Source organism: Daphnia magna, unplaced genomic scaffold (genome assembly GCF_020631705.1).
Source record: "Daphnia magna isolate NIES unplaced genomic scaffold, ASM2063170v1.1 Dm_contigs180, whole genome shotgun sequence".
In the NCBI taxonomy this organism is placed as follows: domain Eukaryota; kingdom Metazoa; phylum Arthropoda; class Branchiopoda; order Diplostraca; family Daphniidae; genus Daphnia; species Daphnia magna.
In genome coordinates this window covers 1-17,161 of record NW_025533157.1, presented here as the reverse complement: position 1 = coordinate 17,161, position 17,161 = coordinate 1, and the positions used below count along the sequence as shown (strand labels likewise).

Genomic DNA, 17,161 nt, shown 5'->3' with positions numbered 1-17,161 from the left:
AAACAAAAAGATATATACAATTTCGCAGCCGTGAGTGGCTGTTTTCCTTGAGGAGCAACACTTACCGTAAACACCATAGCCTCCACCATTACCACTGCCTCCTCTTCCTATCATCAACAAATAGATTATAAGATTTAATTTTTGAAATTTTATCGAAACCAGTTCAGCTTGATTGAGTATAGACTATCATTAACCTTTTTTGTGTGCGTCCGATGTTGAGAAAACCAAGACAACAACCAGCAACGAGGCCCACTGTAAAACGGAAACAATTTGAATTGAAAACCAAAATGAAGGCTATCTTCTTGTAAAATAGAATCGAACAAACCATAACATTGGAGAATAAAGGCATTCTTATTGAAGATTCCGTTAGGGATTGGTATTTGCAACTGCACGATTTGCAACTGAAGAGCAATAGGTTTGCAATGGCCTTTTTATATCGGGCAAAAATTAAATGACCTTCGAAAGCGTATAGAAAATTGATTGTGTAAGCTGCTCGTGCAAAACTCATCATCGTCTAGAATTATGGCGTTATCAATGCTACCCCAGTGTAACCTGCGAGCGAAAAAAAGATGTTAGTTCTTCACGTTTTGTGACCACTAACCTTCAGCCATCCTCTCCTTCTACGTCTTTTGACAGTTTATGGCACGGAAATTCCAAAGACCGCAGCTGAAAATTAAACTTGTTACACATTGACTTGTTTATTTTTGCTTTCCCGGACGGAAATGGCTATTTCCGTGACACGCGTAACATTCACGGGCAGTGCAGGTATGTAATATCCCACTGATATCAGTGTTTTAATTGACATGACTAGCTACTTATTTAAATTCCACAAAAAAAGTGACATTTCCATTTAAACACAAAATTGGAAAACGATAAAAACTGAAAAGAGGACCAACGGCGTTCCTTGATTTTCCTTAGCCCACCAAAGGTATTTCATCACCATTTACTTATTACCTTTCACTTTCTATCATCAGCCTTGCCAACCTAGTTTTTTGTTGTCGTGGGCAATAACAACGGATGGAGTGAATCAAACTTCATGGCCTACATCAATAAGTCACAATCATAAAATCACAATCAATTATTATAGGAATACTATTAGCCTTGCTTCTTGTTGCCAAGTGTTGGATTTGTGTGCATACAGAGTAATTTTTCACAGACGATAGTTTTTTTGTTTTTTTTTCATTTGAACATTTGGTTATTTTTGCCGTCATCATGTTCCTGAATCTATTAGCTATTGGTATTAGATTGACGATTGCGTTTCCGGTGATCCACCACCTTTTTTCAGGGCAGAATTGAAATTTTTTATTTTTACCGCCTTGGAAAAGGCTGCACAGACTGAAGGGTAATAAATGGAACAACAACCTTTCTTGTATATGGTTTTTACGAACATTTGAAACTTTCCAGTAGAACACTTGAAGTGGGCAATTGTCTGGTAATCGTTGCTGGCATTCTATGATTATATATTATTGGTGAATTCAAGTTTTTCCATAGACTCCATTTGCTGAAATTGAAAGTGCTGCATCATGAGTTAATGACGTTTTATTCCTGCATGTATATCAATCCAAAGAACTGGCCGATAATCCTGTAGGAGAAAGCTATTTATTATTGCTGCAGAAGTTTGGACAATCCACGGCCATAAACAGAAATCAATGAGCCTCGCAATGATCCTCTTCACGGCCCCAATTTGCATGCATTGGGGGAGTCGACGGTATTGCATTTCTGTTCGTTTAAAGGGCTTATCGTCATCTTTCGTGTGTGTGTTCTCGTCCAGATGAGGATCAACGCGAGTCCTCTGATGATGGCAGCGAATGTATAGGATGTTATGACCTATGCGCAACAGTGAGCAGACTTCGTTTACAGATAGATTTTGTCCTTAACTAAAAATCCTGATAAAGTTTGGGCTTGTCAACATTTTTCTCTGTAATCAACACACGGACTTTATTTCAGCGCTTGTGGTTTTTGTTTTCTCTCTCAATTGAAAGCGAAAAGACTCTATCAAGTAGGCTAGTAGAGTGACGAGGAAAATCGTATAACTTGCTATTAGGCCTGGCATCACAATCTTCTATAGAAAGCATTGCCAAATATAAACGACAAGACTGCGCAATTATACATATCTTGCAACATCCCAACAAGTTACCTCTGGCGAGACTCGAACTTGCAATCCCCGGATTAGGAGGCCGGTGCCTTATCCATTAGGCCACGGAGGCTACATTTGATAATTAGAGAAGGTTTGAAATGAATTAAATCAACCTTAACTCCAGGGATTAAACATTTAGATTATTTGCATCACACACTCGGCTCACACACAGTCACACACCATAAGCATACAAATGACGGAGTAAAATAAATATCTAGTATACTCTCCTTGCGCCATATACATTGTAATTTGTTGGGGCGATTTGAAAACAGAAAAGCTTCCGTTTGAGACTGAGACAATTAGATAAGGATGGGTAAGAAAACCATTTTGCATCCAGGAAAAAAATGCGAACGCCATTCTTTTTTGAATTTTTCGTTCCATGACTCATTTCCGCATGCAGACTACGCGCAATGACACAGGTAAGCGTGGGGGATAGGTGACATTTTCAATAAAAATACGGCGAAAAAAAAAAAAAAACAAATTGTAACAACATAATATAGCCCGTAAGAATATTTACCTAAAGTGAAAGCGAATAGTAGATGGCTTAAATAAGTTTGTTTTGACAGGCAACTGTCGAACTTGGCAAGGAGCATTTTATAACCTTTTTACCCAAATAGAATATATCAATAGACAAAAAAAATTATATATATAACAGTAGGCTAGGCTAGAAATGTCCTTCTTATTCGTTATTCTCTCTACCCAACAAAATATAGCGAATATCATCTTGGAAACTTTTCCTTTTCAAAAGAATTGGCCTTAGAGGTTCCTAGGGCATTGGGTAGTGATACCAAAATGGTTAAAACGGCCGATCTTTTTCTCTTTATGCACATTTTGCACTAATTTACATTGTTTTTCTTTGCTTCAACAAGTTTATTATAACATCATATTGAGAAGAATTTTACTTGATGTCCCGTCACCTTTACACCCAAATGCTTGCATTTTGCCATGGTCATACGTAACTGAACGCCAACACCCAGGAAAGAGTAAAAACTGATAAAACATTGTTGATCGATGTTTGGTTTCTTTTTTGCAGACAAGCTTCAGCATAGACCATAGGCGGTTCAAATCGTATATGAAATTGTGATCCAGTTAATGTAGCGAGTAACTCTGGTGTACACGCCTGCAAATCTAGGATCAGCACAGCCCTCACCAAAGTTGGTGATGCCTATTTGAACACCTTCAACCAGCATGGGACCACCACTGTCACCCTATCGATAGAGATTAAACATTGCTTGATGTTAAAAAAAAAAAATACGGCACAATAACCGAAGAAGAGACTAACCTGGTAAGTATCTTTACCGGGAGCTGCAGCGCAAACCATGTTGTTAGTAATTGTGTTGTTTATCTTGTTGTATTGCAGATTGCAAGCTTCGTTCGTCAAAACAGTGACGGTAGCCTTGAGCAAATCATTGGAATTGCTACCACCTTTGAAATAAAAACAAACGTAGTTTAATCAGCAGCTTTATTGACACGGAAATGGAAGGTAGTTTTTGAGACACCTTCAGAAGTGTCTCCCCATCCGACAATTACGGCTTGCTGGCCAGTATACGTGCTAGTGGTGTAGGCTGATGGAAGTTTGACTAGTCTGGCGTTTTTGATTGGGTAGCTAAGGCCAGTAGGGCAATATCGTTATCCTGTGATCGTGTTAGTAATATTTAAGACAACACTCGATATCGCTTAATATTAAAAAAAAAATGGACGTAAGGTTTAAAAATTCCTTTTGAATGCTTACAATGGTTTTGTTATTGTATAGGGGAGAGTGGGGCTAGTTGGCAGGAGGACAAGTTTGCAATTCTTAATTTAGACGAATTGTGTGAAAGAGGTTTTATTGAAATAATTCATAGTCAAAGATGTTTATCGTGCCCACATTTGTGCAAAGTTTTATAAATTTATCCCAAATAGTTTAGGAAATAGAAAATAACGAATTTTTTTGCGTCAAATCCACAATAGTTGCGTGCTTAGTATTCATCAATTTTATCTTTTCTTGGTATGCATATCATTTTTAAAAAATATTAGTTTTATAGAAAATTGTGTCCTCTATCGAACTGTAACAATGGATTTGTTTTAATCAATTATAAAGGAGTAATAAAAATTTTTATTTGAATAAACCCCGGGTTAGGGCAAGTTGATACATTGCAACATGGGGCATGTCGGCATAGGCATTATACATGCATATGTATAGAGTACATGGCCTGTCAAAATGTCAGGGAATTGTAAGTCGAATTTTTGCTAGATATGACTTATGGTGAACAGTGGTAGAGGAGAGTGGGGGCAATTGAGACACAGGGCAATTGAAACAAAAATTGTTTCTCAAGCCGTATAAGAGGAATTTTCTTGAAAAAATTAGGGTTAATAGAATGAGGGGGTTTACAAGTTTAGAAAAATTTACGAGTTTTTGTATTCAAAACTTTTTAAGATATCTTGAAAAAACTGTTTTTTGTTCTCCGTCTGTTAAATTTGCGTTTTCAATTTTTTTGTTTTAACCACTAAAACACTAGAGGAGAGTGGGGGCAATTGAGACACAGGGCAATTGAAACAAAAATTGTTTCTCTCACCGTATAAGAGGAATTTTCTTGAAAAAATTAGGGTTAATAGAATGAGGAGATTTACAAGTTTAGAAAAATTTACGAGGTTTTGTATTCAAAACTTTTTAAGATATCTCGAAAAAACTGTTTTTTGTTCTCCGTCTGTTAAATTTGCGTTTTCAATTTTTTTGTTTTAACCCCTAAAACGCTAAGATTTAGTAATCAAATTAGTTTCAGATGATTTGCAATTCATTTTTCTACAATTTAATGTCATTTAATTTTTCCCTGCATTCTTAAATAATTTTAAATGTAACGATGACCCTATTGCAGGGCAATTGAAACACTTTGTTTAAATTCCCTGTCTGCGAGTGGTTGCATTTTTTTGCAAGTATTTGACGTAATTCATTTAAACAAATGTAAATCATCATGTTAACACAACTATAATACTTGTATTCGCTGTTTGGGATTTATTTAAAAAAGCATTTTGCTTAATGGTTTTTTTTAAATTTAATTATTTAAATATTTTAAACTAAATTACGATCTACTTTAAGCATATTTTAGAAATCTGTAAATCGCATTGTACCTAATGGTAAAATTTGATCACACTAGCAGTTGTGGCTGCTGAGATATCGTGATTTTCATTTTATGTGGGTATGAAGAAGCTTCCTTATGGGAAAACCCACGTTGCAATTGCGTCGACACACCGTTTCAATTGCCCTGCTACCATGGCAATTGAAACACTCGAAGCGACCTCAGTTTTTTACAATTTACTACTTTTATAATTAATCTTTTCTCATTAAAAAAAATATCGTTTAGTAGCTGAGATAATAGGCTAGAATTCTATATAATTTTTATATTAAATTTTTCAGTTTTTTTTTCAAGAAATACCAAAAACCAAAAAGTGTATCAATTGCCCCCACTCTCCCCTACGCTTTATTAATAAAATTAGTTTCAGATGATTTGCAATTCATTGTTCTACAACTTAATGTCATTTAATTTTTCCCTGCATTCTTATATAATTTTTAATAATTAAATGTAACGACGACCCTATTGCAGGGCAATTGAAACAAATTATATTCCCTGTCTGCGAGTGGTTGCATTTTTTTGCAAGTATTTGACGTAATTCATTTAAACAAATGTAAATCATCATGTTAACACAACTATAATACTTGTATTCGCTGTTTGGCATTTATTAAAAAAAGCACGTTGCTTAATGGTTTTTTTAAAATTTAATTATTTAAATATTTTAAACTAAATTACGATCTACTTTAAGCATATTTTAAAATCTGTAAATTGCATTGTACCTATTGGTAAAATTTGATCACACTAGCAGTTGTTGCTGCTGCAGCCTGGTCTCCCTTAACGTCAAAAACAGTTTTGACTTGCTTACCAAGCGAATCAGAGGGCCAGAAATCGTCACGTGACCGTTGCCTGTCAAAACTGCTTATGGCAGCCTGGTCTCCCTTAACGTCAAAAACAGTTTTGACTTGCTTGCCAAGCCAATCAGAGGGCCAGAAATCGTCACGTGACCGTTGCCTGTCAAAACTGCTTATGGCTTCATGGCGGAAAGGCCGTTTAAGGCCGTTTTCCTGGTTTTTTTCAGTGCTTTCAAATGAATTTAACTTTTTGTACGACATACAGGTAAACGGTGTCTCGCGCCGTGTGGCGCTTCGAACGTGCTCGGAAGGGGCTGCGTTAACGTCGCCCCCGGAGGGGGCCCCCGACGTTAAACGCAAGCGCCCCTCCCTCGTGAACGCTAAAGCATGAAAGCACAGAAAAAAACAAGAAAAATGGACTTCTGACCATGAAGTTATAGGCAGTCTTGACGTCAAAAACAGATTGGACAGGCAACGGTCACGTGACGTTTTCTGGCCCTCTGATTGGCTTGGAAAGCAAGTCAAAACTGTTTTTGACATTAAGGGAGACCATGTTAGGCTGCTGAGATATCGTGATTTTCATTTTATGTGGGTATGAAGAAGCTTCCTTATGGGAAAACCCACGTTGCAATTGCGTCGACAAACCGTTTCAATTGCCCTGCTACCATGCAATTGAATCACTCGAAGCGACCTCAGTTTTTTACAATTTACTACTATTAAAATTAATCTTTTCTCATTAAAAAAATATCATTTAGTAGCTGAGATAATAGGCTACAATTCTATATAATTTTTATATTAAATTTTTCAGTTTTTTTTTCAAGAAATACAAAAAACAAAAATGTGTATCAATTGCCCCCACTCTCCCCTATTGGTTTTCATTAATTATGAAAGAATTTAAAAAAAAAGCTATCGAGTATCGTGGTTTAATTAATAAAAAACGTGTATTTTCCGAAAATTTGTTTAATTTAGATCAAAGGACGGCAATTTCCGGACTGGAAATTCTTCTTTTATCGACTGGTTAATTCTATTGAAGTGGACGGATTGCAGATCTTGGGACGTTATTGAAGCTTTTTTCTAACTGCCTGGAATATAAAGAAGGGCCAATATTTTTCTGAGCATGAAATCGTTAAGAAATATTTCGAACAGCAACGGTTGCGAAAGTGACGCAAATCAAAATATGCCATGGTAACAAAATTATGCTACTGCCATTGTTAAACTAACCTTATTTAACGACCGTAGCCTTTTCCAGCAGCGTGACTTCCATAACCCCCACTCATCAGTGCAGAATGACCTCCATATACCCCGCTCATTTGTGATCCATGGCCACCGTAACCTTTGGCTGCCGATGCTGCATGACCTCCATATCCTCCGTTTGTTGGCAAAGCATGACCACCATATCCTCCGTTCATTGACGCAACATGACCACCATATCCTCCGTTCACAGGTGACGCGTGATTGTTGCTGTAGCCTCCACTCTTAGGCCGACGGACCGCTTGACTACTGCCGTACCCTCCGCTCGCAGGAGAAGGATGCCATCCGTATCCTCCACCAGCCGGTGCACCATGTCCATCATACGCACCACTAACGGGGGCAGCGTGACTTCTGAAATGCCCTCCACCCACGGGTGATGTGTGACCACCGTATCCTCCGCTGATTGGCGCAATTTGACCTCCGTACCTCCCGCTCACGGGTGCTGCGTGACTGCTGTGATGTCCTCCTATCATCGGAGAGATGTGGCCACCGTATCCTCCATGCGACGAATGGCCAGCGTGTCCCGAACTCATCGGTAATGTATGACCACCACCATGTCCTAGACTTTGTTGGCCACCTGATAATTATACAAATTCATTACTTGATTTATAAAATTCTGTAGCTGTGAATATCTATTTTCCTTGTCCTAGTTGGTCTCGGACGTGCAAGGAGCATCACTTACCATAGCCGCCGTTACCACCTCCACTCCCGCCGCCTCCTCTTCCTATACATAAAAATCAATAAATAGATATTGGATCTAATCTTCGAAATATTACTAAAACTAATAGAATTTTGTTGAGTTTTTAAAACCTTTTTTATGGGCGTCGGATGCCGAGAAAACCAAAGCAGCTACCAGCAACGTTGTACACTGCAAAATGGAATCAATTTGAATTGAAAACCAAAATCAATGATATTGCTTTTAAAATAGAATCAAACAAACCATAACATTGGAGAATGAGCACATTTTGATGAAGATTCCGTTGCGTTATAGAGATTGATATTTGCAATTACACGGTAAGCAACTGAAGAGCAGTAGATTTACAGCGGCCTTTTTATATCGAACGCCGAAAAAAAGACCTTCGGAAACGTCAGCAGAAAAAAAAAAAAAAAATTGTATAAACTTCTCGTGCAAAACACGTCAGCATCGCCTAGAACTGTGGTGTTGCCAATGCCACCCCGTCTCACCTTCAAGGAACAAAAGAAATGGTGCGAACAAAGAGAAGAGGCGAAATAACCATCCATGCGAGAAAAAAAAGATGTCAGTTTTTCACGTTTTGAGACCAAAAACCTTCAGCCATCCCCTCTTTTAATATTCCTTAATAGATTTATGGCACGGGAATTCCCAAGACCAATGCTTAAAAGTACCCTTGTTGCTCATTGTTTTATTTGTTTTGCATCCACGGATTGAAGGAAAAGGCTTCTTCCGTGACATGGGTAACACACCGAGGGGTTGGCAACTGATTTGAATCTCGTACACCCTGTCGAGAATCAGTTTAAATCTTAAGCCAAAATTTTGAATCTAAGCCAAAATGTTTGAATTTAAGCCAAAATATTTGAATCTAAGCCAAAATGTTTGAATCTAAGCCAAAATTTTTGAATCTAAGCCAAATTATAAATCTTAAGCCAAAAACAAGTGCGAATCTTAATTAAACTTTTGTGAATGTTAAACAAAATTAAAGTCTTTAAAATAAAATATTATAAATTACTTGCGTTCTTAATTAAAATAATGTAGTTTCAATTCATAGAGATAAGTTCTAATCATATTTGCTTAGGCCCACCGACTCTGTGATGCCTGTATATCGATTTCGAATGATCGATGATCTGAAACGTCAAAAATTGTCGTCTGAAATAATTTGAATAAAGACACTCAATAAAAATAAGACAAAATGAGTCAAGCAGAGAATGTTTATGACACTTTTGAAAAATGCGGATTAAATTTGCCCATTCACATAAAAAATATTCTTCAAAAGCTAGGCTATAGTAGCCTTAGATCTTTTGCTCAAGAACACCCTATCGATAATGATAAACTTCAAGAGATAGAAGACAATATTAGGATGCACGTAGCCAGCGCATCTATGATTAATAAATTAGAAAAGCACGAAAATTCATCAGCAGAAAAAATCAATTTATTTGGAGAATTGTTCTACGAAAACCCAAAGCAGTTCACGTTCTTATCTGGAGAAAGATCGTCTATTATATCCGCAGTAGAGCTTTGTGCAAGCATACTAAAGGAGAACAAAATCCCAGTCTTACAAGTGAATTCCATGTTTAGAAAACATTCTTCAGTAGCATCTTCCCTAGCAGCAACTAGACCTCAGCTGGCTATTGACACCACCAAGGGCAACGCTCAGCAGTTCCTCACAAGCAGTAACGCAGCAGGGATGAACCAGCTTCCTATATCCAAAGGACGTAGCCTACTAGAAGCAGCAAGTAATAACTGGGTCCAACGCTTCAAACAAACAAATAATCTCAACTATACCTTAGAAGATTTTACTGTATGTGAAGAAACCAGAAAAATAGTTTGCGAACACAAGGATCATTTCAAAGCCACCACAATCAGGATGGTGTTCGACGATAAAGGATATTGGAAAATTTCTAATTTTTCAAGACATGTTACAGTAAGTAGGCTAAAAATAAAGCATTTGAGTTAAATAAAACATAATAACAATTCTTTTACCTAGGACTATCACTCAGCACTGAAGCCGACTGGACCATCAGAAGAAAATATTGTCAACGTAGACATAATAGACACTAGCAACAGTGATGGTGGGAATATCAGGAATGAAACTAAAACAAATGGAAATAAGGTAAATAGTGATGATGAGGTACTATAAACAATGCAAACGAATGGAAATTTGAACTGCTAAACCCTTGTTGACACTTTTTGCAGGAAACTGTTTCTTTACCGCCAGCGGTTGCTGGTGCTGGTAATGCCAAAAGCACTGATGAGCCATCCTACAAGATTCAGGAGCAGGGAACCAACAATAAGGGACTCCAGAAGCTTACTGATGGATTAGGTAATAGTTTGGTATCAACATTTATTGAATAAGACTAAAAGTATTAATTTCTTGTTGTAGGATTTCGCTTCAGCAAAAAATCCACCAGTAAGAGTACCTATACATGGCGGAACAAGAAACAACAAGGAAACATGATGTAAAAACTGGAGATACATCACCCACGACAATTAGTTGTCGACATATCCCTCCCGAACTGCAACGATTTATAGCTGTACTTTTTTCTCTATCTTGTATTCCAGGAGTTAAAAATAAAAGTAGTTTGACTGAAAATTAAGTATGCGGCAAACGTTTTGAATTGAAGATGGGTAAATCGTTTATTAATCCAAAACTGCAATGGTGGAAACAGTTTTCGTAAAGCACCAAGTTGTTGTCGTTAGGCTTACCTATTGTGGATATTCTGCTTGTTAAAACTGAACATAGTAACAGAAGGCAAACATTCATAACCAGCATTAGGTTATCATTCGCACAGCTGATTCGCAAAGCTGATTCGCACAGCTGATTCGCACAACATCAACGCTGTTTGACCGATATGAAACAAAAAATATATAAAATATAGGCCTTCGTGCTGTATTCTTTTCTCTGAACATACAATATACCACCATTTTTAATTTTTTTGCCATCGGTGAACACAATATTTTTGCCGTCCACGAACTTAAATATTTTTTGAGACCTTCAAAGCCAAAGACTACAGAAATATAAATCGATGATAAACAGTCTGAAGCCAACAATATCCTTGTGGATTAGTCAGTGGTTTTTAACATCTGTATAGCCACGTCAAGAATTTCGTAGCATTATGCTGTTGTTTGGTGTCACATTATCTTGGAATATCACTCAAAGACGCACCTAATAGTATTAGAAAAACCAATCCAAGGTAGCTGAAGAATAATAATAACTTTTTTTTTTGTGCTATTCACCCAAAAGTTATGGCAACGTGCAGAACAAGAGTATGTTTATTATTACTGCCCAACTTCCGGATGATATATTAATAACTATATTTACTTGAAATTGACATAACATTGATGAACAATGTTTGTTTAATTTTTTATTTGTGTTCATTTGAAAATAAACGAAAATCTTTATGCTTTTTCCCTCTTATTCGCCCATATTTCAACCGTTTTCCTCTTATTCGCCCATATTTTCACCTTTTTCAAGATGGCTAGATTACTCTTACCACTCTTATTACTTATGCAGGCGCTTTATTTTTTTTTAGCTTTAGTTCCTCATTCGAAACTTTCTTTCATAAAGATGAATTGTTTAAGGATGTTTTCCGCCTTTTCCGAGGAAGAAGGAAGAAGAGCAACTGTGATTACCACTGAGATGCTTGTCTGCATGAACAGCCATTTCGCGCCTGCTCTTCAATTTCTGGCAAATCCACAGGGTCTCTTACTGGATCTCGACGCTTATGCCTTTCTTTTAGAACTTAAGAGGCAATGTAAAGAGGACCCAAATTTCTTGAAAAATTCTGGTTCGTCGGGAAACCTCTTCACATTAGCCCAAATTGACATAGCCATTGAAGGGCGGCACGCGGCAGTCCACGGCAGACAAAGCAAAATATTAACCAACTGGAGCCCATATCTTCAATCATGGCGGTACATAACCGGAAAAATCGGTCAAAACTATCATTTGGAAAAAATTCGCCAATTTTCAAATCGAATCAATCGAATAGCAACAACAGGCCAAACGAATACAACTTCTGTTACTTCAAGGAGAGGCGACGACGTGGCGACAATGTTGATAAATGAAATGACAGTTGCAATGAACTGCTTTTTTGTGCCAGCTTTGGTGTCTTTTTGTCGTCGCATACGGTTATTACCTAACTCAAATCGATTCAGTAGTATTTGGGACGTTGATGTGCAAGGGTATATCAAAGCTTTAAAGGACACATATTGTAAAGATAGCGAATTCCTCGTAAACGAGGGATTCGCTAGATCCGCTAGATTTGTGGGAGGAGCCTATTTTGAGGGGTAAAGTGAGGACACTAGGGTGGGTGGTGAGGGACGTCCTCCGTTTGCGCCTTAAAATTCATTAAAAAATTTGTAAAAATTGAAATAGCGTCCCACTGCATAGACTCTATAAGTTAATAAATGTTTCAATTTGATTATTGTGTTAATAAAACTTTTTTCTTATATGATAAAAAAACCCTTATTACAAGATAGGTGGGGGTTGGGCTTATTGTAATCGATTAATATGCTGAATAATCGATTGCTTTTTATCATTGTAAGGAACAGTATTGGCGTCATGAGCTCGGTGATGAGTGATGGGCTTGATGGCCAAACCCTCCCACTAATGTCCCATTTTAGCCAAAAACAGCTGTCCTGATTTCCCGATAAAGACTATTTTTTAAACGTTAATATTATCTACAGTAATTGATCGAAAATTATAATTTTTGTTTTTAACGATAAAGAAATGATTAAGCTTCATTTCCATATTAAATTTACAAGCCGTTAATTATTAATAATAATTTATAATTAACGATAATTAATTTTTCTTTTTAACGATAAAGAAATGATTAAGCTTCATTTCCATATTAAATTTACAAGCCGTTAATTATTAATAATAATTTTAATAATTAATAATAATTAATTATTTTAATTACAAACGTTAATATTATCTACAGTAATTGATCGAAAATTATAATTTTTGTTTTTAACGATAAAGAAATGATTAAGCTTCATTTCCATATTAAATTTACAAGCCATTTGCGATTATTTTTTTCTAGAAACATTAATTGGCGGAGACAAAATTAACTAAAAAAAAACCGTTTTTTTAGTTTTGTTAATAACTGATACAGTTATTGACAAAACTCAACCAAATTTTATGCCAAAGTAGATTGTATGTATCTAAATAATAGACTAAATAAATTTTTAATTTTAATAAAATCTACTATTTTTCCCCCTACTGTCCCTCTTGACCCGGTGTCCCGGCATACTCCAGTCTCCCCTATTGACAATCACCATCGCAATCTGTTTGCAACCTATATTGCTGTCTATTCTAGGGTTTGCTTCCATCTAAGAACCTGGTGAATAAACCACAACCGGTGTCAGAACGTCCGGTCCCACCTCCTCTGCCTGGCAGAGCTTTTAAAATTATAATTACCAACTCTCCTATGAGTAGCTTGAGTTATTAGTTGCGTGCATTCACAAAATTCTGTACGTATCTGTGTGTGTGTGTGTGTTTATCTGTGTGTGAAATTTTTATACCTTTGATCGACCTTTGATGTAAATTACCTAGTCAAAATTACCTCTTGTGTGCATGTGTGTGTCTGTGTGAGTATGAGTGTGTTTAGGTGCTGTAATGTTTTGGCTATAGTTAAAAATGCACTGCTTTAAACTTCAAACAAAAATGTTTTTGTCTTTTATTGGTGTTCGTTGGGGGGAGGGGGTAAGAAGGCAAAGGTAGCCTTCTTAGATAAGCGAAAAAGCTGCAGTGAAAAAATAACCTTTTTTAAAACTCCAGTCAGTGTGTTGAAGTAAAAGGTGATGAAGTGAAATGAACGACAGTGATGAACTTTATTCAAGCTGTATTTGAGCGGGGAGGGAGTCTTTGATACACGCTAGACAAAAGGAGACTGGATCTGTGAGCTTCTTAGTTAGGGTGGGATGGAGGCTGAGTTGCCAGATGTGGCGTCATCACACGCCCTTTTTGACGAGCAAAACATACAGTAAAGTGTGTTTTTGGCTCTCATGGTACAGTATCCTGCACAAAAAGGTGAACACCGATTTTTTTTAAAAGCCATCTGTGGGTAGAAAATATTAATAGTTTGCCTTTTTAAGGAGAGGTAAGGCGGTTTTGGCGCAAAATCATCATAAGGGGGTTGGGTAATGTCAGTCCAGTCACCTTTTTTTTGCCCTAGGTATTAAATGTCTGGAAAAAGTGCAGACTGTATCATCGGTAGACTCCCCTACCCCCGGCTAAGTAGAACAATTTTTGCAATACAAAATAGTCTTTCCATTACTCGTTATTGTCATTATGGGGTCGGGTAATCGGGTAGCATATGGAATTAATGCTCCTGTTTGTTAAAATCGTTCTGCAACACATAGGAGAACGCAATCTCTGATCGTGGTATGTGACTCATGCGTTTAACTCCTGATTTTTTAAGTTCTTTGCCATCTCGTGAAACATTCAGTACAGTCTCATAAGAAAGAAAACAAAATTTAGACGTGCTGGAACCAAATCCATGTAAAACAAAACAAAGTAAACTTTTACGTCCATAACCAACAAATTGAATGTTAGGCTTTAGTCTTGGGAATTTCCGTGCAACAAATCTAATAGAAACATTGAAGGAGAGGGCGGCTGAAGGTTGGTGGTCATGGAACGTGAGGAGCCAACATCTTTTTTCTCTCGCATGGATAGCTATTTCCTCTCTCCCCTTTGTCCGCAACTTCCGTTTGTTCTTCGAAGGTGAGATGGAGGGTGGCATTGGTAATACCACAAGTCTAGGCAATGATGGCGAGTTTTGCACGAGCAGCTTATACAATCAAATTTCTTTTTTACTGACACTTTTGAAAGTCTTTTCATGCTTGCCCGATATAAAAAGGACATTGCAAATCTCTTACTCTTCAATTGCAAACCGTGCAGTTGCAAATACCAACCTCTAAAGCAATCTTTATCAAAATGCCCTTATTCTCCAATGTTATGTTGTGTTTAATTCTATATTCTTAGTAAAAAATTCAATGAGAAGTCAGCTTTAACTCTTGGTAACGAGGGTGACTAGGAAGCTTGATAAAGTCGTGGTAAATAGGCTATATCAAATTTTATATATGTCCGTGATTAACTTGTGATAAAAAATGTAGGACAATGAAAAAAACATGAAAAAGGATTTGGACATGTTCTGGCCAGCCCACGACGTGCACAGTACTACTAGCTGATACCGACAAACCGCTATATGACCAAAGGCTTGGCTGTTGCGGAAAATTTTAAAGAATATAGCAATAGGATATAAAGAATTTTGTTTAATCTTTGATTTTGTAGGCACTGATGTCCCCACGCGATGGTTTTCAGGATTTATGGACATTTCGAATATGATATAACGCTTTGATTTCCTTTCAACTTTTCGTTGGCCTGCAGGTTGATATAGGATAAACAAAGATGTACTATGGCCTATTGACAAAATGAAAAATAATGCAGTAGTGAAGACATAACAATGAACCACGTTCTTCGTTCGTAGACTCGGAATATAAATTTGAAATATTCTTACCGCTGCGGTTCCAATAAAACAAAATGCTAATTTCAAATGAAATGCGGAAAATCTGCTTGGTGAAAATTTATTCCTGCTGAGTACACCGTCACCGAGAAAGTAAGGATAACAACAATTTCAGTAACCTGAACCATACAGCGGGAGAAAGGAGGAAAATAAAGGGCTTAAATGGCATTCGAGATAATGGCATCAATTTTAACGCTATCAGTATGCATATATAGTGAAAAGTCATAAAATGGTTTTATTAATTTGCCAAGTTGTTTTAGGGAAGTCCAAGTAAGACGCACAAAACGTCAAGTCGTTGGGGTTTCGCAATCCGACTGTGTGGGACGTCGGTTACTCGCGGACATGAATTGGACGAGAGCCGACAATATCACCCAGTTCTCGAGAGTTGAATGTTGCAACCAGTTTGCGCTCACCGTTAAACCGGGGAAGGAATTTTTGAACGAAGCTGATCATCTCTCCCGGTTTAACGTCACTAAAGAATAAAAAAACAAAATCACATCTTCAGTCAAATGTTTCCATTATGTCGTTATTTTTGTTAATTCACCGGTATTTGACCGTTTGGGCACGAACCAGACCCGATCCTTCAAATGAAAACTCACACTCCGTCAGGGTAACTGGCACTGGATTCATGAACGAGAAAGTAGCAAAGCATTCCTGGCCTATCTGGGGATTTCCTCGCACCTGGTAAACGGAGGTTATTTTTAGCATTGAAATTATCTGTTTCCTGAAACACAAACATTTATGGGCTTATGTAGTTACCTGAATATCCAACTTTGGTTTCTCCAGCTGGAAGTCGTCTTCTGCGCTGCACGATTGCTTAGTCTCTTGCACTGAAGCCATGGCGAACACCTTAATGTGACCGTAATCGACAACTCGTTCACGGTATTCTTCCCAGCTTATTCGAAGTTGCATAGTTTCTCCTGTTTGAATTTACAAAAATTAGCTCAAGATACTAGGCTTTCCAAACATTAGAAAGAAAGAACAAAACACTGACGGCTTCCCGGTTGAAGGACAAACTGACGATCGCTACGGCCAAGTCGGCGGGCAGTGACTCCTGTGTAATAGACAGAATTGGCACATAGGTATGCCGTGATGGTTCTCGTTTCTTGAGAACGGTTCTGTGAAGTGGTATTGACATCGAATTTTGAAATACGGAGCTGAACAGACTAATCAGAATTTAAGAATACCTGGATGAGAACTTGCACATTAAAAGGCTGTCCCCATGCAACTTTTTCTTGCTCAACCAAGTCGAATTGAACGTCTTCATTGAGAGTCTTCATTGAGGGAATCAAAAATGGGCTGGGCTCGATCAACACTTCGGGCTGCGTTCATGGCTGACATACGATCAGCCGCTGTTTTCCCCCAATCAGCTGGATAGCGTGATTCATCGTACCAGGGTTTACGGGCGATGTCCATTGCACTTGGACGACGCACTGAAGTTCCTGGATATTGGATCACATCTCTTTCTCTATCTCTCCTTTCCAGATACGGTGAAGTCATCCCTTGGTCTTTGAAAGCGAGCCGTTAATTAAATTGTCGAAGAAAAAAGAAAAAAAAGAAAAAAAAAAAAAAACTGTAGGAAATTACTAAAGAGGGAATTGAAACATCCGTCAGATTGTCTTTGGTAGCGAGACGTGTTGTCGAGAGTCTTG

The 17,161-nt window shown here is 37.5% G+C and overlaps 2 protein-coding genes and 1 long non-coding RNA gene across 8 annotated transcripts in view; 1 reads left to right on the top strand and 2 right to left on the bottom strand.

The window, feature by feature from the left end:
* Positions 1–8,379, bottom strand: part of LOC116935339 (TATA-binding protein-associated factor 2N) — a 28,479-nt gene extending 20,100 nt beyond the window's left edge. For 2 of the 6 annotated variants that reach the window (XM_045167326.1, XM_045167324.1), the window contains exons 1-3: positions 326–479; positions 195–252; positions 66–107 (exon numbers count right to left, since the gene is read on the bottom strand). In XM_045167326.1, coding sequence (XP_045023261.1) covers positions 66–107; positions 195–252; positions 326–349 — 124 coding nt within the window. In that variant the 5' untranslated portion in view covers positions 350–479. Of the gene's footprint in view, positions 1–65; positions 108–194; positions 253–325; positions 486–6,960; positions 7,121–7,259; positions 7,867–7,971; positions 8,014–8,099; positions 8,158–8,229 lie in introns of those variants that run through there. The other 4 variants (XM_045167328.1, XM_045167329.1, XM_045167327.1 and 1 more) reach the window with 4 other exon arrangements.
* A 5,896-nt stretch (positions 8,380–14,275) lies between these two features.
* On the top strand, positions 14,276–15,040 carry LOC123467374. Its single transcript, XR_006641741.1, has 2 exons — positions 14,276–14,485; positions 14,540–15,040. It is a non-coding gene; the product is annotated as an uncharacterized LOC123467374 (long non-coding RNA).
* A 514-nt stretch (positions 15,041–15,554) lies between these two features.
* LOC116935917 (hemocyte protein-glutamine gamma-glutamyltransferase) lies at positions 15,555–16,747 on the bottom strand (the record flags this gene model as incomplete). The annotated part of the gene is given in 5 exon segments (XM_032943122.2): positions 15,555–15,981; positions 16,054–16,190; positions 16,269–16,429; positions 16,504–16,627; positions 16,697–16,747. Coding segments are annotated over 5 exon segments (615 nt in total), but the record flags the coding sequence as incomplete, so codon positions are not given.
* Between the last annotated feature and the right edge of the window lie 414 nt (positions 16,748–17,161).